Raw genomic sequence first — 23,507 nt, 5'->3', positions numbered from 1 at the left:
CATTTACTGTGTATATAAATACATTACTGATACCAACCATGGTATAACATTTAGGCAGGGAATATGTAGAGGGGCTAATAATCCGCTGTCCAGCAAAAGAATATTTGTTAGCATGTTATTGCTGTGAATGAAAACCACAAACACACCACAATGACCAGGGATTCTTGATTTTTCCACATCCGATACCTCCAGCGTTAAAATAAAATCATATCCATGGTTGCCATCATCTTCAAAGCTAAGTGATGATGCAAACAGGGCTTCAGCCCTACCCTTTCACTGGGGAAAATAAATCACTTCAATTTTACCCAGGCATTTGAAAAAAGAAAAAGTTTATATTTTATCTTGGCTGAGGTAAACTTTCATTTATTCAAGTGTGAAAAAATATACCACGAAAAGTATAGAAGCAATAGCCTATGCATGAATGACCATTGTGGGAGGATCCTAAACTTCAGCAGGCACAACTCTATTTGCCATCGCAAAGTGTATTCCCATTGTTGAAAAGCTTACTTTGAAAAAAGTTTATCCCGTAACAATAGCTATAAGTATTACAGCTACAAAGAGGGCTGTGAAAAATAAAAAATAATAGCTACAAAGAGGTCTGTGAAAGTATTTACAGACCCCTCACATCCTTGTTTCAACTTCTTCCCTCAAGACGATGCTATAGGGCACGGCACACCAAAACAACCAGACAGACCCCATGCCATCACTCTGCTAAACAATTAATTCCCATAACACTATCTATGCCCCAGGAGGTCAAATCACTTAGTAATTACCTATTATCCTTCTCATCTTCTCATCTTTCTTATCACTTATTTCCTTAGCTTCTTATGACTATAACTTTGTTATTTTTATGGTATGATTTATGTTGATTGCCTTTATTTAGTATCCTATTATGGTTTATGTTGTGTTCTTATTTAGTATCTTGTGATTATCATTAAGTTTGTATCTTATGATTTATGATTATTGTATTTTCTGATTAGGATCATAAGTCATCACTTGTTGCTTGTATGTACACTGAGAGCTTATCCACCAGAGACAAATTCCTTGGGTATCCAATCACACTTGGCCAATAAAGAATTCTATTCTATTCTATATAAAAATAGCTTCAGAGCCTAAATAATATTGATGCTACTAACTGCCCAACTATGATGTTTGAGAGTACCCACAGATCACAAACTGTCCACCTAACCCAGCCTCAACCAGATGGATGGCTTTAAATTCAGCAGTCAGCTAAAACATTAAATCCTGTGTCTGCATACACCTCTAAACATGGGCGGCACATAACATTAAAAATAGATTACTGCTTACCTGTTCATCTATACACCTGAACTGCCAGGACCAAGCAGAATTGTAAAGGAAAGGTCTCAGATCAAAGCGATTATCATCAGGACTGTAGTTGGCGGCATGATAGGAGGGAGTAAGGGTAGTCATTTTATGTCGGTTGATTGAATACATTTGAAAGAAATGCTTAACTTTTGATGCCACCTGGTGAACAAAATGCAGTATTTCAGGGACACAAAAAAACCAAAAAATCAAAACCCACCCGCCCCCCTAGAAACATCATATAGAATTAGTCTATAACTAAGTTTCAAAGGTTGCAATCCTATATTTAAGCATGTCCAATCTTACTGATTGCTTTCAGTACTATCAACAGGAGTGCTCAAGTCAAAATGGGGTGTCACCAGAGCTGTAGTTAAGTAAGATGTGAAGACACACATCTTAGACACACGCTGAACCCTGGAATTCTCCTTAATGAAACTGTAGCACTTACTGATTAAGAATAGTCTATAACTGAAGAAGTCATAACCGGGAAATGATTCAGACATTATCATCATATCATGATTTGCCAAATTCAAATTTATACTTTGACCTTTCCAGTGTATAAGCATACCAAGGCTTAGTGCTGCTTGTGTAGATGTAGATCAGGGAAAGTTATTGTTTACCTCTCTTGGAGAACATATCTCTTTCCACATTGTGACCACTTTACAGAACATGGTATAAGGTCCGGCCTTAGCTATCTTCCTTAGTTTACCATAGACTGAGAGTTCAGCATACGTCATACCCATGTCTACCTAACATTTCATACGCAGTGCAAAAGGAAAAGAAAAAGAGAAACCAGATGAATATAAGAATCATAAATTCTTCAAAAGCCACCCATCACTGAATTGAAACTATAGTTAATCTAGATTTCTCTGAACTTGGGGAAAATTAATATTTAACCTGATTAAAATACAATACCATAGTTATATCACTTCATTATATTAAACCCCGCAATTCTGTCCTACTGTCATTAATTATAATTCAGAAGCAGTTTTCGAGTGATATGGGGTGTGTGTGTACAGATTTCTAACTACTGTCAGTAAAATTCCTTATCTTTGTGAAAGGGGGGTGTTACCAGAAAATGTCTTGCTAATTAGGAATAGTGAAGCTCTGGTAGATCTTTGGCAATCTGGATTCTAAATTCTTTAATAGCCTTTATATGCCCATTATAACTTATATAGATAGTCCTCAACTTACAATAGTTCATTTAGTGACAATGGCACTGAAAAAAGTGGCTATTGACTGTTTTTCACGTGACCATTGAGCATCCCCATGGTGATGTGATCAAAATTCAGATGCTTGGCAACTGACTTGTATTTATGATGGTTGCAGTGTCCCAGAGTCATGTGATCCCTTTTACAACGTTCAATCTAAGTCCATGGGGAAGCGAGATTTATTTAACAACTGTGGCAAGAAAGGTCGTAGAATGGGGCAAAACTCACCTAGCAAACGTCTCAGCAACAGAAATTTTGGGCTCAACTGAATCATAAGTCAAGGGCTACTTATATTATTGCAGAAGACATGCGAGTCTGCAGTAGAACTATCTTACCAGGAAAATACACAGTTGGCTAATGTATGCTGAGTTCCATATGATGCCTAAATCACAAAAGTCAAGATTTTCTTGAATGTTGAGGAAGATTAAGAGACTGCATGAAGAAGATGCTACAAATTAAAAATACGGGCTTACAAGATGGTAGTAGTCATTGCACTTTTACCTCATCCATTTGAGTAACATTTCCTTTCTGCAGGGGCTCCAACTCTGCTGTTGGGGGTGCTGATATAATACTGTGTACAAGTAAAATGAAATGAATCAAATTAATCTCTAGTAATACATTTCTATTACCATGAACATGTTCCATCTGAACAAAAGCAATTATTAAGCAGGGCCACATCATTTGTCTGCCTCATGCTACATTTCTATTCAAGTAGAAGTACAACATTGCCTGACCACTTACAGGTGAATGCACAAATGTGGGCACTCTTGGTCAAACTGTACATTTCACTGAATCCCTAATTGAGTAGAAGCTGATCTTTAGTGAAATAAAAGTCTGAGGACTTATGAATACCATTCCAAAATCTTTATCTTTCTTATTGAAAATACTTCATGGTAGATTGAAAGGTAATATTCTGGACTGTTGTTTTCCTGAAATATCCAACTTATTTTCAGATTCATTTTTTTTCTCTCTGCTGGTTGTGGAACATTGCCCCAAACTTGTCAGATATGCCAAGAAAATTCACAAATCCCTGCAAAGACTAAAAAAAAAAAGTTTAGCTACTATTCAGCATTTGTCCATGGAACACAACTCCTCATACAATGATTTTAATGGGAGACTTTCCCCTGACTTCATCATGAAATCCTAAGGTATGCAAAAGAAAACATCAATAAGCCTGAACTATTTTGAGCAAAATACTACGAATTGATTATTTCATGAACTGAAACTATTCAGACATAACTATAGAATATACTTTTTTGGGGGGGAGGTGAAACATTTAAAAAAAAATCACCTTTCCACCAAACATGAAGCCTGAGTGTGGTTCTGTGATAATTTGGAGTTGTGTGTAAACAATGGCATTTGAAAAATTGTGTGGATAGTAGGAAGAACAGATTTAGTTAAATATCAACATATCCCAGAAGCTCATGTCCCAGGCAGTAAAGACCATGAAGCTGAAAAGAGGCTAGATATTTCAGCAAGATAATTACTGAATTTTTCAGAGTATAAGACGCACCTTTTCTCCCCCTAAAAGAGGCTGAAAATTCGGGTGCGTCTTATACTCTGAATGTAGCTTTTTTGAAGCTTTTTTTCAGCCCTAATGAGGCACTAGTGAGTGACACGATCTTCCCAGCTTCGCCTGCTTCTCTCTCCAAAAATCAGCTGTGCTTTAGAAGCTGATTTTTATCCCCAAGCAGGGGATAAAAAACACACGTGCATGCTCAAAACCAGCAAACTAATGTGCTGAAGCTGACCAGACTAAGGATGCTAGCCAGATAGGCAGATTTTTTTCCCCTATTTTCCTCCCCAAAAACTAAGCTGCGTCTTATACTCTGAAAAATATGGTATCTAAAATTTGCCTCCAGTTTAACTTGTACTTCTTATAGGCAAGTAAAAAAGTGGCCTCCACAGTTGTATCAGGAAACAAACAACCTGACTAGGGGTGCAAGACTATTACACACAACTGCTTTGTATTAACAAAATTGTCCAGTGTTAAGAAAATCAGTATGAAAAAGCTTTCTTATTAGCCAGCAAGACTGTATTTGCTATAATCATTCTTTAAAGGAACTATTTACTCATTGATATTCAGAATTTAGTTGCAATTCTATTAAGTCCTAGTTAAGATCAAATTTTGAAGCATTCAGTAATCCTAGGAAAACGGGGGGGCGGGGGAAGAATCAGATCATTCTATACTGGAACAGACTGGAATAAATTTCATTACTTCTCTACTTACCTTCTGAGGGATGTTAGCTGAAAATTCTCAATGCAATATTGCATAAAGCATTTCAAATCTGTTTTGCTAATTCCACCAATAGGGTTGATGTCACCACTGGAGCAGTCATATTTTGTGAAATATCCTCGAAGGCTAAGAAAGAAATATTTTTAGATTTATTTTCTATAGGTCTAAAGGTGATGACAAATATATTAAAACAATATCCAACGCTCCCCGAAGTTGTTGTGCAATTATAACTGTATAAATTTTTCCAATAATTCTGAGAAAAAGTCTGCAGACTGAGAAAGGAAGACCTGATATAATGCTTCTATTAAGTCAGATGAAGTTAAGCTGTTCTCTATCCTCCCATTACAGCCTTCTCCGATTGGGTGTGTATGAATGAATCGGAGGGTCACTCAGAAATATATCCACAGTCAATAAAAAATCTACAGTAAGCTTTTTAACTGTCAAGTATAATTTATGTAATGTTACTATTTTTCAGATAGTAAACTATAATTTTTATTATAGTTTATGTCGTATTGAGAAAAGACTTCCAGAGTTAACATGTCCGGTTCTCTTCCTGTAACCTCTATATGGTGAGTGTTTTCTTTCTCTTTGAAAGTCACATAGAAGAAGTATCTAAAAGGCAGTTACTTTACAGAAAACATGAGAAGAATCTCACCATTTTCAGAGTGACCCAGTCACATATTAAAGCTAGCTCTGGGCAGTAAACCTGGATTTGTTCTGGAATGATTCGTAATCACTGGTAAAGACACATTTAATTCTCTTCTTAGGATAATTTGTCTATAATTTTGAGTCACATATATTAATTTCACCTTGAAAACCATACATACACACAAAGTTACGAAGTTAGAATTATGTTTCATACAAACTGAAATACTGAACCAAGTTAACAAAACTGGAACAATAACAACAACAAAAAGGATTCTTCCAAAACTGCATATGCTCAATGCTACAGTATAACATCTAAGGAGCTTCTGCAATGTTTTTAGGAAAAACTAAACTGCTCAAACATGATACCGAAAAATATTTCAGAGTGCTAAACAGCTTTTGCTTTTGAAATTGTACCATTTGATATGCAAAGCCAAACAGATCAATGTTTTTTATTGTTACCAGCAATTAAAGAGATTTAATAAATCAACACCTTTCATCCACATTAGCTGTTCCAAGCACTAACAATCCACCAGGCATTCCACGAGTCCACAGGCACAGCTGGGCAAATAGATAGCCGATTACCATTCTTATTCTGGCCTAGAAGTTAAACATAGAAAATAGGAATTACTAAAGCTGGAATTTTCAATTGGTATACAATAGAAATGGTACACAAAGCACAGTAGGCATTACAGATAAAGGAGTAAGAGGGGGATCAAGATGATAATCAAGGTAAGAAGAGAAAGAAAAGAAGAGGAAGAAAAGAGAGAATTAGAGAAGACGATTGAAACTGCTATTAGAGGGAAAGTATTTAACATCTCCAGATGGATTATGGATGTTAAGATCCAACGTGCTTTCATCTCTCATCTTTCTTATCTGTCCCAGGGAGAGAAAATCCTTTTCAAACCTTTGAATGAACGCTGCCTTCATTTTTGTCCCCTTTTAATTCCGGAAAAATTGTATAAGTCAGGCTAGTTGTATTAGACAAATAAACCAACAATGAAATAGATGGTTAAAGCCTTTAAAATTTATATGAAATGAAACAAAACAAAAAAATATAAGCCAGGTTATTTCCCTATATGGATAATTACTGTTACACAATGTATAAGATGTTGAGAATTTGCCTGAGAGAGAAGACTTTGCCTAAGTCACCTAACCCAGTTTCATGGCTAAGGCAGGGCTACAATTGATAGTCTCCTGGTTTCTAGTCTGGTATCTTAATATATAGATAGCCACCCAGCTGACATGCGACTAGGATCTTTATTATACTAAGGGGTTATTGGTGCTCTCTGAGCTTGGTTATTTTCTTGCAGACATTTCATTACCCAAACTAGATAACATCATCAGTGCTAGTAAGCAGTGGGTTTTGCTCTCAATTTATATTCTAGTGGCTTGCCTTCTCAGTGTAGGCAGGGGTGGTATTAGAGGTTCTTTGGTTGGGCTTGTTTGGCAGTTTCATGATTGGGGTATTGTGTTTTCTTGATTATTGGTCTGATGTTAATTTCAGAGTTAATCTATGCTCATCTGGGTGCTGATTGCTGGTAAAGAGATGCTTAGGCCTTTTTGTTCCCCTTTTGCTTGTTGATTGTCTCTTGCAGAGTTTATTGACATATTGTTTATGTGTATGTGTCTATTGATGGCTAATTTGTCAGAGTGGCAGACTTCTAGAAATTCCCTACCATTTTTGGACTTGGCTTTGTTTAGGATGGTCAGTTTCCCAATGGAAACTATGGTTAAGTCCAGAGGTGGTATTCAGCCGGTTTGAACTGGTTTGCCCAAACCAGTAGCGGAAATTGTGGGTGGGCCTGTCTATGCTGTCCTATTTAGGCATGTTTTTGAGGCAGGGCGCATGAATGAAAGGCACGTGAGTTAGCAAAGCGTACGTGCGGAAGGCCAGGCCCATGTGCGGAAGGCAGGCGGGCACGTAAATGAGGCACGCATGTGCATGCAGCGAATCGGTAGTAACATAATATGAAACTCACCCCTGGTTAAGTCTCTCCATATGTTGTGAAATTAAAGGGTTTCCATCATGCCTTCTGACTGCTAATTAGTGTTCATGGATGCGTTCTGCCAGTCTTCTGCCAGTTTGTTCTACGCAGTGGTTGTTGCAATTGTTGCAATGTATGTTGTAGATGACTCCCGTTTTTTTCTTCTGGGGTTGCTGGATCTTTTGGTTTGCTTAGGATGTTTTGAAGGGCTTTAGTTGGCTTGTGTGTCACACTGATTCTGATTATAGTAGTCTGTTGGTGGTTTCTGAGATATTCTTGATGTATGGTAGTATTATTCTTTTTAGGGATTGTGTTGGTGGTGCTGTATTGGGTTGAGTGGTCAGGCACTTTTTTTTTTTTTTTTTTTTTTACATTTATACCCCGCCCTTCTCCGAAGACTCAGGGCGGCTTACAGTGTATAAGGCAATAGTCTCATTCTATTTGTATATTTTTTTTTTTACAAAGTCAACTTATTGCCCCCCCAACAATCTGGGTCCTCATTTTACCTACCTTATAAAGGATGGAAGGCTGAGTCAACCTTGGGCCGGGCTCGAACCTGCAGTAATTGCAGGCTACTGTGTTCTTAATAACAGGCTTTTACCAGCGTGAGCTAAACCGGCTAAATAGTTTTTGATAACTATCCATGCAATTTTAACATCAGACGAATAATCAAGTAAGCAATACTTCCATCATGAAACTGCCAAATAAGCCAACAGTAAATAGCCCAATCAAAGAACCTCTTAATATTGATAGGGCAAGCCACTAGAATATAAACAGAGAGCACTAGCTCTCTAGCACTGATGATGTTAATGATGGGTAATGAAACGACTGCAAGAAAACAACTCAGAGAGCACATTTTTCTTTATTATATTACCTGCAGATTCTGTAGAGCCAGATTTTCTCTTGTGCTTCCTCCATGCACTTGATACTGAGGAGATCGTCCCATCACTGTACTGAAAATCCTCAAAATGGCTTTTACTGCACCATCTATATTTATGTTGATATGATAGCTGGGGAAAGAAATACTGCCTCTGTAATTGCATCTAAACTAGCACTAATAACAAATAAAGCATGCACAACAGGTTAATAAAGAAAGGATGCAATTTGAAATTCAATAATGTTTAAATAATGCTTAAATAATGTTTAAGCATTATGCAATCCTTTTAAGAGCCTTGGTGGTTACCAAATGTGGTGTTGCAGGCAAACTCTGTCTACAGCCTGGAGTTCGATCTTGATGGGACTCAAAGTTAACTCAGCCTTCCATCCTTCCGTGATCGGTAAAATGAGGATCCAGATTATTGGGGGCAATATGCAAATAATGCGTCAACATTGTAAACCACCCAGAAAGTCCTGTAAAGCATTAAGGGGCGGCATATAAGCCTAAATGATATTGTTATTAAGCATTATGCATTAGACACAATGCCAGTTGGATAACTTTGGCTAGAAAGCACTTCTGGGAACCTTGGAAAAGCACTTCTGAGATCTTGCCAAGAAAACTTCAGGGACGTGTCCAAGTTAACTTGAAGGCACATGAATTTTTAAGACTTTCATTTCACAAACATGGCTCTCAGTTTTTAAAGCTAATACTATCTCTAGTTAGGCAAATGGTGGCCAACTGCATTTTTCTGTAAAATAGAAAATGTGTTTGTGAGAATGTGTGCCCTAGGCTGAGAAAAATTGTTCTATAGCAAAAAAAAAAAAAGTATTTATTATTGGTAATGAGGAGAGTAGTAATTTGGAACAGTTTGGATTAGTGCTCTGATCTGGAAAAAAAATCTACTTCAAATATGATAAGCCACCTTTCATTGGGTATCATTTGAAATCCTAGCTTAAATTTAGGCCATGAATAAAAAAGAGCAAGTTGAATGGACTAAAAGAAGTTTAGTAGTTGTAGTGTAGCTGGGTTGGTTCAGAAAAACTTTTTTTTAAAAAATTGGATGTTGTAAAAGAACATGTCACCCACCATCCTCAAATCTGTTATCCAAAAAGCCTAAATATATCCTATCATCAGTATACCTACCCATGTCAAAACTCCTTTCTGCCCCAGTTTTTGTCACAGTAAAATGGAATGATAATATATCTATCTGAATACGCAAGAAATGCTTTTTCATCTCTTCTTCTATGGAAGATCTGTCACTTAGGAAGACTTTTTTTTTAAACAAGTACATATTGAAAAGCACTATTTATGCCCCAAAGAGGGGGAAATAGAACTGGTTAATGAGGAAAATGTTTTCGTAAGAAAGCCCACACCAAACCTGAAATTTAGATTGACACTTTTAAACCATGTTCTCTCTTCTTTAAAATGCTGTTTGTGGTGACCTCTGATACATTTTACTACTCAATAGAGGCGTAATTTTGCATTTGAGGATTTTTACTACAAGTACCACACCAGATTGGGGCTGGAATGCTTTTTAAACATTAACTACTCAATGTTAATTTTTATACCTGCCTATTTCTTCAGCCAAAGACTTGGCTCTGTCATAAGTATCCTGAGAAGAATTCTCACTAGCCATGTAGCAAGTTGTTAAAAGACGGCCACACAGCTCCTGGGCTTCCTTTGGTATATACATTTCATCATTTACAATTCTACGTACATCATCCAAAACTGTCTGATCTGAAAAAAAGACAAGGGGGCAGGAAAAAGAAGAGTGTGGACAAAACATTATTTTTACATTTGCATTTAGAACACAAAATTGAAAACCATTTAATTTCAATTCATAAAATAAACCCTGAATTAAACAAAACTATTTAATTTAAGTCTGTTTAAATTTACAGATCAATGCACATATACATTTACTTCTATTCTGAACAAGGAACTTAACCATGTTGTGGCAGAAGAAGTTAGTATCTTAAGTACAACGGAAATGTGGCTTAATTTATTTACAGATTTGTGTAAGATCTAAACGACACATACATGCAATAATATTAAATTTGACTGAGAGAACATTTAAGAAACATTTCTTGATTCCAAAAAGCAAAAGTTAAACTTGCTTTTAATTCTGATACAGTATGTTCCTATGCATGTTTTACTCCAACATAGAACCCATTATGTTATGTATTTACAGGTAGTTCTTCAGTTACAACCACAATTGAGCACGAAATGTACTAAGTGAAACAGTTGAGTTTTGCCCCATGTTACGACCTTTCTTGCCACAGTTGTTAAGTGAATCACTGAAGTTGTTAAGTTAATACCATGGCTGTTAAACAAATCTTTTTCAGAAGGTTGCAAAAGGTGATCACATGACCCCAGGTCACTGCACTGTCGTAAACTATATCCCAATCGTCAAGCATCCACATTTTGAATCATATGACCATACAGATGCTGCAACAATTGTTAAGTGTGAAAAATGGTCATAAGTTATTTTTTTTCAGTGCCACTGTAGCTTCAAATGGTCACTAAACTAATGGTGGAAAGTTGAGGACTACCTGTACTCCTTTGTTTTTAAATACCCTGATTCCATATGAGAGATAAGCACACACATTACAATCTTTGACTAAAATCAACTGGACTAGAAAATTGGCTGAATTTTTTGTAATGTTTTTATAAAAGATAGTTAATCTATAAGAAAATGCACTTTACAGAACTTAATTATAGAGTGTGGCATGTTATTGACATGAAATTAGCCTAATAAAATTAAAAATAAGAAGTTAGATGTAGGGAAAATAAGGAATCAATAAAAACATTCTTCACAAAACAGTTAATATATAAGACATGCTAATATTGCATGCTCTGTCAGCAACCAGTAGTCAATGACAACATGGTTGAAGAGGGCTACTGTCTTTATGTCTGCCTATGAGTCTTAAAAGGTGTGTGTATGTGTGTACATGTACATGTACACACACTTTCAGTTATATAAAAAGAAAGCTGACTCTGGCATCATTATCCAGAGTTTTAGAAAGCTAATGTAATGGTATGTGAGAAAGAACTTGAGAAAGACAAGTGGATTAGAGAAGGGATAACCTGCAGCTGCATAATGAGAAAGAGGCTCAGAAGGGGCCCTATCCCTAACTTCTCAGGCTGTAAAGAGGAGGCAGTGTGGGATATATTAGTATCTCTTTGCCCAGTTTCTCAAATCTTTCTGACACACCATTACAGCTAATCACAATTTAAAAAATGGACCAACGGTCAGTTTAATTTTTTCAAAGGCACAAGTGGGAGAAGGAGGCATCACACCACATTCTGAACTCTTTCTTTGTTTTTTAGTATGGCATGCCTATTTTACGGCTATGTTTCCATTTTCAAATCTCAGCATTTCGTTATTAGTTTTTAGTAATTATTGTACTGGAAATCTCCAAGTTGAGTTATAAAAATGGGCTCTGGGAATATATGCATTCCTGAAGATACAGGTTGGTCACCCCTTCACTGAAGTAAAAAGGAAGCTATTTCCATGGATTGAAGTTGGCGAGATTACTACCGGTATCACTTATAACTTCATCCTTTGATTTCTCCTCCTCCTAAATTAATAACACAGCAGCATTTCAAACAAGACAATAGCCAGTAGTAATTATCTCAAGGTATTTTTGGCAATCAACACTATAATTTTCTTCAGTGTAATTATATCGATAAACAGATATATTGTAACACAAGTCATATATTGCAGAAAAAGATTTGTAATTCAGAACTCAACAAACATTTAATCCTTTAAGCATTATGCAAGAGACAGCCCAAAAAAAATACTCCTTCCAGAAAGTTCTAAATCTTTAAAGCTAATTCCATCCTGTTTAGTTAGCAAATGGTCTAAGTATAGAGACATACCACCTATGTAGTTTTCAAATTGTGTGGCAACAAGGCTTACTTGAAAGCCTCTTGGGAACATCTCAGTGAGGGGACTGGTAACAAAGGACCAACTATTACTGATTTTGCTCACACTACTAATTTTTTTTCCTAGAAAATACAGCTGCAATTGAGCACTCGAAATGTTAGGTGATATGTGTTATACAGAGAGACTAAAAACTTCATCAGTTTATTAACAGCCTAACCAAAAGTACAACCTGGAATAGGTAAGCATAGCACTTCATAGCATTTCCAAAAGGCAAATATGCAACTTTTCCCAGCATTTTATTACAGCTGTGGAAAGGCAGCTGCATTGTTTTAGGACAAGATGCAGTTGCCTTAAGAAGTTACCAACAGATGTTACAGAAATATATTCCCACCATATACTTCAAAGCATTCTATTTTTCCTTTTCAAATCCAAAGCACATCAAGACCTTAGTTATAATTACAATTTATAATTAGAATAAATTGTGGACTTGTGGACTTCAACTCCCAGAGTCCCTCAGCCAGCAAAGATGACTGAGGAACTCTGGAAATTGAAGTCCACAATCTTAAAGGGACCAAGGTTGGAGACCCCTGCTTTAGATTGATGGTTAAGGGCAAAACATTCAGTTCAACTGGTACATTTGCTAAAAAGGTTAATGTCAAATAATGTAAAAAAACGATGGAGTCAGAGGGGCCAATTATGTAATTCAATTAAAAAAAGTTTATATAATCAGTGAACAAATTAAACATAGAAATGGTTTCCTACAAATAAGAAAACTGACACAACTACAACTAACCTTTGGTAACCCAAACTGCTCAAATGCACTTACTTCCATTTTTTACTGCATAACAAATCTGAAGACACATGGAATAGACAATGCAGGCTGCAGATGAACTGTCCACACCACCACTAAGTGGCAAGAAAAATCCTCCCTTAACAATCACAATAAGGAAACCAAATTAGAACATTGTTGGGAACCATGCATGCAATTCTTCGGAAGTTGTATCTTCAAACTGTTAATTTTATAGTTCAACATTATTTATTTCTAGCTACATTTATCCATGAATGGCCCATAATAATTAATATCCAAAATGAAGGTTAATTTACAATTTTTAATCTATTTGAAAACAGATGTAGAAAATATTGTCTAAAATCCTGCAGCTGTAAAGGTAAGACAAGAAGGTTTTTTTTATTAGTTTGGCTGAGACTACAAGTAGTCCTCAATTTACGACCACAACTGAGTCCAAAATTTATGTTGTTGAGAAATTTGTTAAGAATGAGTTTTGCCCCATTTTGCAAACTTTTTTGCCACATTTGTGAAGGGGATTTTTTCCCCTTTAGTAAACCAGGCGTGGGTGTGGCCAGTGTGTGAGGCACCCAGCCCGCGGGCCGAGAGTTTGACAGCCCTGCATTAAGAGATTGGATCGTCTCCTCAGAGCTTGCTCAATTGGGTTCGTCAATCGGAAACCTGACATTAGCGTTCAGACAGATTTCAAAGGCATTTTTCTTAAATAATATAACAGATAGTTATTACCTAATTAGAAGTGTGTTCATCTGCATAGTATAAAGATAAGATGAGCTGAGTTCTGGCATAAGGAGTTTGCTAACATTTCATGTATACTGTTCATAAATACTCTCATAAATGGGAGTTCCCTGCATTTATGCTATGCATACTCTCTTAATTCCCAAAGATGCCTATTGATTCAAAGATTGGGGATCCCTGCTTTAAGTCATTAGCAGATGAACAATGCCGCAAACAAAAAGCACCACTTATCACAATCCCAACTCACGTTGCATTCACTTACTTCATATTATGTCAAAAATTTCAGCTGCAAAGCCACTAAGGCATTATCCCTTTGTTCAATGTAAAAATCTCTAATACAGGGGTGTCAAACTCAATTTCATTGAAGGCTGGGTCAGGGTTGTGTCCAGTGGTGGGATTCAGCCAGTTCGCACCTATTCGAGAGAACCATTTGTTAACTTTCTGAGCAGTTCAGAGAACCGGTTGTTGGAAGAAATCTCCTTTTGTTTTTTTCCACTTTACAAGGCTAATCCTGTAAGGAAGGCAGGAAGGAAACATTATGGTGATATTTCTAGCCTAATCTTTATTGCCCTGGTTACAGAAACTGCCTCTGGTTAAGCCTTAATACATTGTAACAGCTAAAGGTTCTTGGCACTATGCCCAGACTTACTATAGCCTGAGCTTCTCAGGAGTTTGTTTGTTTTTTCTTTGCTGGTACTTTGCTTTATTAGAGGCTTGACTTTCTTAAAGGGGAAGGGTTGTTTTAAGCTTTTTACACTGCTTTAGTGGTTCCTGGCACTGTTCTTTTGGGTGTACTTCCAAGATGCAGGATGCAAACTTGGCACTGATTTTTTTACTGCCTTTCTGGGGGCATGTGATCTTTCCTTAAATCTGAATGATTTCCTTAGGATATCTTGTGAGGCGAATAAGACCAACTGGTGTCTTTAAATAGGGCAAATGGATCTAAGGATTGCTCTCTCCTGGGTGTGAAAGTGTGCTTTGTCAGTTCACTGAGCACAGAAGTCTCTTGTCTATGGGGATTCTTCAGTCATCCAGATCATGGCTGTCACAAAGGTTCTTTTTTCAAGAGACAACTGGTCTTCCTTGCTTTCCAGAAAGTCCAGTTGCCTCTTGAAAAAGCACCTTTGGTACTTTTGCATTGTTTTGGAGTGGCCAAGGCACATGATTGCTCACTGATAGTAAGATTTTTTTTAATTAAAAAAAAGGCGGTGTGGCTCCTCCAATTTGTTTTAGTTTTCTCTCATGATAATAAGGCTCAGTAACATGGCACCAGGCTTGAAGTTAATTTAGATATCTGTGGCATGTACTAATTTTATTGTGATCCTGACAAGCTTGGGAGGCTTGAACCTGGGTTCCCTATAAAATTTGTTAAGAATGAGTTTTGCCCCATTTTGCAAAAATTTTTGCCACATTTGTGAAGGGATTTTTCCCTTTAGTAAACCAGGCGTGGTGTGGCCAGTGTGTGAGGCACCCAGCCCGGGCCGAGAGTTTGACAGCCCTGCATTAAGAGATTGGATCGTCTCCTCAGAGCTTGCTCAATTGGGTTCGTCAATCGGAAACCTGACATTAGCGTTCAGACAGATTTCAAAGGCATTTTTCTTAAATAATATAACAGATAGTTATTACCTAATTAGAAGTGTGTTCATCTGCATAGTATAAAGATAAGATGAGCTGAGTTCTGGCATAAGGAGTTTGCTAACATTTCATGTATACTGTTCATAAATACTCTCATAAATGGGAGTTCCCTGCATTTATGCTATGCATACTCTCTTAATTCCCAAAGATGCCTATTGATTCAAAGATTGGGGATCCCTGCTTTAAGTCATTAGCAGATGAACAATGCCGCAAACAAAAAGCACCACTTATCACAATCCCAACTCACGTTGCATTCACTTACTTCATATTATGTCAAAAATTTCAGCTGCAAAGCCACTAAGGCATTATCCCTTTGTTCAATGTAAAAATCTCTAATACAGGGGTGTCAAACTCAATTTCATTGAAGGCTGGGTCAGGGTTGTGTCCAGTGGTGGATTCAGCCAGTTCGCACCTATTCGAGAGAACCATTTGTTAACTTTCTGAGCAGTCCAGAGAACCGGTTGTTGGAAGAAATCTCCTTTTGTTTTTTTCCACTTTACAAGGCTAATCCTGTAAGGAAGGCAGGAAGGAAACATTATGGTGATATTTCTAGCCTAATCTTTATTGCCCTGGTTACAGAAACTGCCTCTGGTTAAGCCTTAATACATTGTAACAGCTAAAGGTTCTTGGCACTATGCCCAGACTTACTATAGCCTGAGCTTCTCAGGAGTTTGTTTGTTTTTCTTTGCTGGTACTTTTGCATTGTTTTGGAGTGGCCAAGGCACATGATTGCTCACTGATAGTAAGATTTTTTTTAATTAAAAAAAAGGCGGTGTGGCTCCTCCAATTTGTTTTAGTTTTCTCTCATGATAATAAGGCTCAGTAACATGGCACCAGGCTTGAAGTTAATTTAGATATCTGTGGCATGTACTAATTTTATTGTGATCCTGACAAGCTTGGGAGGCTTGAACCTGGGTTCCCTATAAAATTTGTTAAGAATGAGTTTTGCCCCATTTTGCAAAAATTTTTGCCACATTTGTGAAGGGATTTTTCCCTTTAGTAAACCAGGCGTGGTGTGGCCAGTGTGTGAGGCACCCAGCCCGGGCCGAGAGTTTGACAGCCCTGCATTAAGAGATTGGATCGTCTCCTCAGAGCTTGCTCAATTGGGTTCGTCAATCGGAAACCTGACATTAGCGTTCAGACAGATTTCAAAGGCATTTTTCTTAAATAATATAACAGATAGTTATTACCTAATTAGAAGTGTGTTCATCTGCATAGTATAAAGATAAGATGAGCTGAGTTCTGGCATAAGGAGTTTGCTAACATTTCATGTATACTGTTCATAAATACTCTCATAAATGGGAGTTCCCTGCATTTATGCTATGCATACTCTCTTAATTCCCAAAGATGCCTATTGATTCAAAGATTGGGGATCCCTGCTTTAAGTCATTAGCAGATGAACAATGCCGCAAACAAAAAGCACCACTTATCACAATCCCAACTCACGTTGCATTCACTTACTTCATATTATGTCAAAAATTTCAGCTGCAAAGCCACTAAGGCATTATCCCTTTGTTCAATGTAAAAATCTCTAATACAGGGGTGTCAAACTCAATTTCATTGAAGGCTGGGTCAGGGTTGTGTCCAGTGGTGGGATTCAGCCAGTTCGCACCTATTCGAGAGAACCATTTGTTAACTTTCTGAGCAGTTCAGAGAACCGGTTGTTGGAAGAAATCTCCTTTTGTTTTTTTCCACTTTACAAGGCTAATCCTGTAAGGAAGGCAGGAAGGAAACATTATGGTGATATTTCTAGCCTAATCTTTATTGCCCTGGTTACAGAAACTGCCTCTGGTTAAGCCTTAATACATTGTAACAGCTAAAGGTTCTTGGCAATATGCCAGACTTACTGTAGCCTGAGCTTTTCAGGAGTTTGTTTGTTTTTTCCACTTTACAAGGCTAATCCTGTAAGGAAGGCAGGAAGGAAACATTATGGTGATATTTCTAGCCTAATCTTTATTGCCCTGGTTACAGAAACTGCCTCTGGTTAAGCCTTAATACATTGTAACAGCTAAAGGTTCTTGGCAATATGCCAGACTTACTGTAGCCTGAGCTTCTCAGGAGTTTGTTTTTTCCACTTTACAAGGCTAATCCTGTAAGGAAGGCAGGAAGGAAACATTATGGTGATATTTCTAGCCTAATCTTTATTGCCCTGGTTACAGAAACTGCCTCTGGTTAAGCCTTAATACATTGTAACAGCTAAAGGTTCTTGGCAATATGCCAGACTTACTGTAGCCTGAGCTTTTCAGGAGTTTGTTTGTTTTTTCCACTTTACAAGGCTAATCCTGTAAGGAAGGCAGGAAGGAAACATTATGGTGATATTTCTAGCCTAATCTTTATTGCCCTGGTTACAGAAACTGCCTCTGGTTAAGCCTTAATACATTGTAACAGCTAAAGGTTCTTGGCAATATGCCAGACTTACTGTAGCCTGAGCTTTTCAGGAGTTTGTTTGTTTTTTCCACTTTACAAGGCTAATCCTGTAAGGAAGGCAGGAAGGAAACATTATGGTGATATTTCTAGCCTAATCTTTATTGCCCTGGTTACAGAAACTGCCTCTGGTTAAGCCTTAATACATTGTAACAGCTAAAGGTTCTTGGCAATATGCCAGACTTACTGTAGCCTGAGCTTTTCAGGAGGTTGTTTGTTTTTTCCACTTTACAAGGCTAATCCTGTAAGGAAGGCAGGAAGGAAACATTATGGTGATATTTCTAGCCTAATCTTTATTGCCCTGGTTACAGAAACTGCCTCTGGTTAAGCCTTAATACATTGTAACAGCTAAAGGTTCTTGGCAATATGCCAGACTTACTGTAGCCTGAGCTTTTCAGGAGTTTGTTTGTTTTTTCCACTTTACAAGGCTAATCCTGTAAGGAAGGCAGGAAGGAAACATTATGGTGATATTTCTAGCCTAATCTTTATTGCCCTGGTTACAGAAACTGCCTCTGGTTAAGCCTTAATACATTGTAACAGCTAAAGGTTCTTGGCAATATGCCAGACTTACTGTAGCCTGAGCTTCTCAGGAGTTTGTTTGTTTTTCTTTGCTGGTACTTTTGCATTGTTTTGGAGTGGCCAAGGCACATGATTGCTCACTGATAGTAAGATTTTTTTTAATTAAAAAAAAGGCGGTGTGGCTCCTCCAATTTGTTTTAGTTTTCTCTCATGATAATAAGGCTCAGTAACATGGCACCAGGCTTGAAGTTAATTTAGATATCTGTGGCATGTACTAATTTTATTGTGATCCTGACAAGCTTGGGAGGCTTGAACCTGGGTTCCCTATAAAATTTGTTAATTTGTCTCTTTAGCTTGGCATTTTGTAGTCCAAAAATGCCCATTCCCACTCTTCCTATGTAAAACCAGTTTCATTCCTACTCTCTAGAGCAGGGGTGTCCAAACTTTTTTGAGTGAGGGCCAAATACAGAAAAATAAGCAAAGGGGGGGGGGGAATGGGCGTGGCTTATTTTGGGGTGTGGCTTGGTGGTCATGTGACTGGTGGGCGTGGCTTATTTTGGGGTGTGGCTTGGTGGTCATGTGACTGGTGGGCGTGGCTAACTGCTCATGTGACTGGTGGGCGTGGCTAACTGCTCATGTGACTGGTGGGCGTGGCTAACTGCTCATGTGACTGGTGGGCGTGGCTAACTGCTCATGTGACTGGTGGGCGTGGCTAACTGCTCATGTGACTGGTGGGCGTGGCTAACTGCTCATGTGACTGGTGGGCGTGGCTAACTGCTCATGTGACTGGTGGGCGTGGCTAACTGCTCATGTGACTGGTGGGCGTGGCTAACTGCTCATGTGACTGGTGGGCGTGGCTAACTGCTCATGTGACTGGTGGGCGTGGCTAACTGCTCATGTGACTGGTGGGCGTGGCTAACTGCTCATGTGACTGGTGGGCGTGGCTAACTGCTCATGTGACTGGTGGGCGTGGCTAACTGCTCATGTGACTGGTGGGCGTGGCTAACTGCTCATGTGACTGGTGGGCGTGGCTAACTGCTCATGTGACTGGTGGGCGTGGCTAACTGCTCATGTGACTGAGTGGATGTGGCTATGGGCATAGAAACTACTCAGAGGGCTAAAAGTAATTTTGATCAGTCCTCACACTTATGACCATCCTCACATTTATGCCCATTGCAGCATTTTTAACAACCATATCACTCATTTCACAACTGCTTCTCTTCACCACGGTTACAAGATAGGGTGCAAAATGTAAAGATAGTTGTACGTGTGAGGACCAGTCAAAAGTGTGAGAACCTGTCAGAAATCACTTTTTCAGCCGCCTGGGTAGTCCCTATGCACAGTTTAGGCTTAAGTATACTATATGTGTGAGTTATATATATGTGCATGTGTATCTCTATGTTTGTGTACGTGTGTGTTTGTGTTATGTTGATTTTAATGTAATATTTGGATTGAAGGCGAACTCGCCTCGGATGCTGGGACAGAAACGCCGCAAAAGAGCGACGGCTCAGCTGCCCCCAAGGGAAGGGAGGACCCGGAGAAGAGCCCGACGCCGCCGCAGCCACGCACCTGATCGGCCTCCCAAGGAGCTACGGCCGGGTGCCCGCCAACGAGCTCAGCTCCCACAGCCAGCCCGGCCTTGCATTAGCCGGGCCCTTTCCAGCAGCTGGTGGGCAGCGGGCGCAGGGCACGGCCGGGCCTCCAAAAGCAGTAGGGCCGCCCAGGCCTTGAGTCCGCGGCTGGCGCCCTCCGCCCTTGAAGCAGCAGCGGGGGCGGCGGCCTCCCGTGGCCCTTCGTCTCTAGGCGGAGAGCAGGTGGCAGTCAGGGGCTCCCAGGCGGCGATCCTCAGCCTCTTCCCCCACTCCCGCCTCCCGCCTGACTCACCAGCCCTGGGCCGCCTCCCCACCTGGCCCGGCCTCCGAGCGGGACTTGGCCGGAACCACCAGCGGCTCTCCGTCCGCCTCCGCCGCCTCTTCCTCCCGGCAGCCGAGGGCACCGCCGCTTCAGTCCGCACTGGGACGGGATGGGGTGGTGGCGGAGCAGCGCCTGTGCCTATCCCGCGCCGCTTCGCCGCCGCCCAGCGGATCCCGCCACCGAAATTCATCCTCAGAGTCGCCCATTTTGGCGGCGCAGCTACGCCCGGGGTGCCCGTCAACGAGCTCAGCTCCCACAGCCAGCCCGGCCTTGCATTAGCCGGGGCCCCTTTCCAGCAGCTGGTGGGCAGCGGGGGCGTGCGGGGCGCGGCCGGGGCCTCCAAAAGCAGTAGGGCCGCCCGGACCTTGAGTCCGCGGCTGGCGTCCTCCGGCCCTTGAAGCAGCAGCGGGGGCGGCGGCCTCCCGTGGCCCTTCGTCTCTAGGCGGAGAGCAGGTGGCAGTCAGTGGCTCCCAGGCGGCGATCCCCTCAGCCTCTTCCCCCCCACTCCCCGCCTCCCGCCTGACTCACCAGCCCTGGGCCGCCTCCCGCCTGGCCCGGCCTCCGAGCGGAACTTGGCCGGAACCACCAGCGGCTCTCCGTCCGCCTCCCGCTGCCTCTTCCTCCCGGGCAGCCGAGGGGCACCGCCTCGCTTCAGTCCGCACTGGGACGGGCGGCGGCCTCCGTGGCCCTTCGCCTCTAGGCGGAGAGCAGGTGGCAGTCAGTGGCTCCCAGGCGGCGATCCCCTCAGCCTCTTCCCCCCCACTCCCCGCTTCCCGCCTGACTCACCAGCCCTGGGCCGCCTCCCACCTGGCCCCGCCCCCGAGCGGGGCCTGGCCGGGACCCCCCGCGGGTCTCCGTCCGCCTCCGCCGCCTCTTCCTCCCGGCAGCCGAGGGCACCGCCGCTCAGTCCGCACTGGGACGGGATGGGGTGGTGGCGGAGCAGCGCCTGTGCCTACCCCGCCCGCCGCTTCCCCCCGCCGCCGGCCCAGCGGATCCCGCCACCGAAATTCAACCTCAGAGTCGCCCATTTTGGCGGCGCAGCTACGCCCGGGGTGCCCGTCAACGAGCTCAGCTCCCACAGCCAGCCCGGCCTTGCATTAGCCGGGGCCCCTTTCCAGCAGCTGGTGGGCAGCGGGGGCGTGCGGGGCGCGGCCGGGGCCTCCAAAAGCAGTAGGGCCGCCCGGACCTTGAGTCCGCGGCTGGCGCCCTCCGCCCTTGAAGCAGCAGCGGGGCGGCGGCCTCCGTGGCCCTTCGCCTCTAGGCGGAGAGCAGGTGGCAGTCAGTGGCTCCCAGGCGGCGATCCTCAGCCTCTTCCCCCACTCCCGCCTCCCGCCTGACTCACCAGCCCTGGGCCGCCTCCCGCCTGGCCCGCCTCCGAGCGGAACTTGGCCGGAACCACCAGCGGCTCTCCGTCCGCCTCCCGCTGCCTCTTCCTCCCGGCAGCCGAGGGCACCGCCGCTTCAGTCCGCACTGGGACGGGACGGGCGGTGGCGGAGCAGCGCCTGTGCCTATCCCGCGCGCCGCTTCCCCCCGCCGCCGCCCCAGCGGATCCCGCCACCGAAATTCATCCTCAGAGTCGCCCATTTTGGCGGCGCAGCTACGCAGGCGCCACCTTTCCGTTGCTGCGCGAGCTCCCCCTGCTGCTCGGCGGCTGAACTGCCCCAACCCTCTTTGCAACAGCGCAGAATGGTGAAGGCGGCGGGCCATATTCAATTATATTTTCAGAATTTGCTGCGGGCCAATAAAAACTGACACACGGGCCGCAGTTGGCCCGCGGGCCATAGTTTGGACACCCCTGCTCTAGAGTCAGATCAAAGAGTCAAGTTGTCAAACACATGATAGAGGATGATGCAGGTGGTGAGTCATAAACAGCCCAAAGGCAGCATACAGAGGTTCATTGCTAGTGCAAGTTTCTAGTTTATACAGAGAGAAAGGAGGGGGGGACCTTCTCTTCTTTCCCTATGTCTTCATACAGATTTTACCATTGCTTAGAATTTGGGTCAGTAAAAAAATTAAAATCCTTACCTGTTTACTACACCTTAAGTAGTCCCAAAGCCAACATGCTGGACCTAAGCTGAAATACAGCAGACATATTTTAAAACAAATATAAAAAGCACACTTTCACAAAATCATGTCATTTGTCTTTCTGGGATCACTATCATCATTAATGTTTTTATAGTAAAGCAATGCTGCTTTAGAATAGAATAGAATAGAATAGAATAGAATAGAATAGAATAGAATAGAATAGAATAGAATAGAATAGAATAGAATAGAATAGAATAGAAAAAGTCTATTCTAATGTTTTTATAGTAAAGCAATGCTCCTTTATTTATGTTGTGTACAATTATCCATTATAGAGGGGGTGTGCATAAGTGCACTAACGTGCCTATCATCCCTGTTACTGTATTTTTATTCTTTTATTCTTGTTCTCGTTTTTATTTGACAAATTCTAATAAATAAATAAATAGCACAATCATGTAGGGTTACTCAAAAGAAATTCCAAAAAGCCTAGGTTTTATTGCAAGTTCTTGTGACCTCACTGCAATTGAGGGTTCTTACCCTAAATGAAAATTCCTTCCTTCAAGAAAAGATAATTTCCAGAGGCATACAATACCATAGGGAAGAGTTCCCCAATGTTTCCGCTTTGCAGACCAGCGGGAGGATGGGATGGTTCCCATAAGTGGCTGACAAGCACACACAAATGGAGCATGTGTGTGCACACATTTGCTCACTGCTTGCCCAAGTGGCATAGGACCGGGATATCTTCGGGACCACCTTCTGTTACCACATGCCTCCCACCGACCGGTACGCTCCCATAGAGAGGGTCTCCTCAGGGTGCCGTCAGCCAAGCAGTGTCGGCTGGCGACCCTCAGGGGGAGAGCCTTCTTGGTGGGGGCACCTACCCTCTGGAATGAGCTTCCCCCAGGACTTCGACAACTTCCTGACCTCCGGACCTTTCACCGTGAGCTGAAGACGTATCTATTTTTCCGAGCAGGACTGGCTTAGCAGGGGTTTTCCCCAGTTTACCCCAGTTTTTGGGGTAAAATTGGGGACCTCGGCTTATACTCGAGTCCCCAGTTTACCCCAGTTTTTGGGGTAAAATTGGGGACCTCGGCTTATACTCGAGTCCCCAGTTTACCCCAGTTTTTGGGGTAAAATTGGGGACCTCGGCTTATACTCGAGTCCCCAGTTTACCCCAGTTTTTTGGGGTAAAATTGGGGACCTCGGCTTATACTCGAGTCCCCAGTTTACCCCAATTTTTTGGGGTAAAATTGGGGGCGTTGGCTTATACTCCGGTCGGCTTATATT

General features: G+C 41.6%; 1 protein-coding gene across 3 annotated transcripts in view; it reads right to left on the bottom strand.

The window, feature by feature from the left end:
- Positions 1-23,507, bottom strand: part of NADSYN1 (NAD synthetase 1) — a 50,983-nt gene that overhangs the window by 9,670 nt on the left and 17,806 nt on the right. For 2 of the 3 annotated variants that reach the window (XM_058161371.1, XM_058161354.1), the window contains exons 12-20: positions 22,224-22,272; positions 12,993-13,095; positions 9,849-10,017; positions 8,278-8,413; positions 5,909-6,015; positions 4,765-4,896; positions 3,036-3,105; positions 1,944-2,072; positions 1,309-1,485 (exon numbers count right to left, since the gene is read on the bottom strand). In XM_058161371.1, the coding sequence (XP_058017354.1) occupies positions 1,309-1,485; positions 1,944-2,072; positions 3,036-3,105; positions 4,765-4,896; positions 5,909-6,015; positions 8,278-8,413; positions 9,849-10,017; positions 12,993-13,095; positions 22,224-22,272 (1,072 nt within the window). The remainder of the gene's footprint in view (positions 1-1,308; positions 1,486-1,943; positions 2,073-3,035; positions 3,106-4,764; positions 4,897-5,908; positions 6,016-8,277; positions 8,414-9,848; positions 10,018-12,992; positions 13,096-22,223; positions 22,273-23,507) is intronic. The other variant, XM_058161362.1, reaches the window with a different exon arrangement.

This window comes from Ahaetulla prasina, chromosome 1, assembly GCF_028640845.1.
Source record: "Ahaetulla prasina isolate Xishuangbanna chromosome 1, ASM2864084v1, whole genome shotgun sequence".
Taxonomy (NCBI): Eukaryota; Metazoa; Chordata; class Lepidosauria; order Squamata; family Colubridae; genus Ahaetulla; species Ahaetulla prasina.
This window is presented reverse-complemented; position numbering and strand designations above follow the sequence as displayed.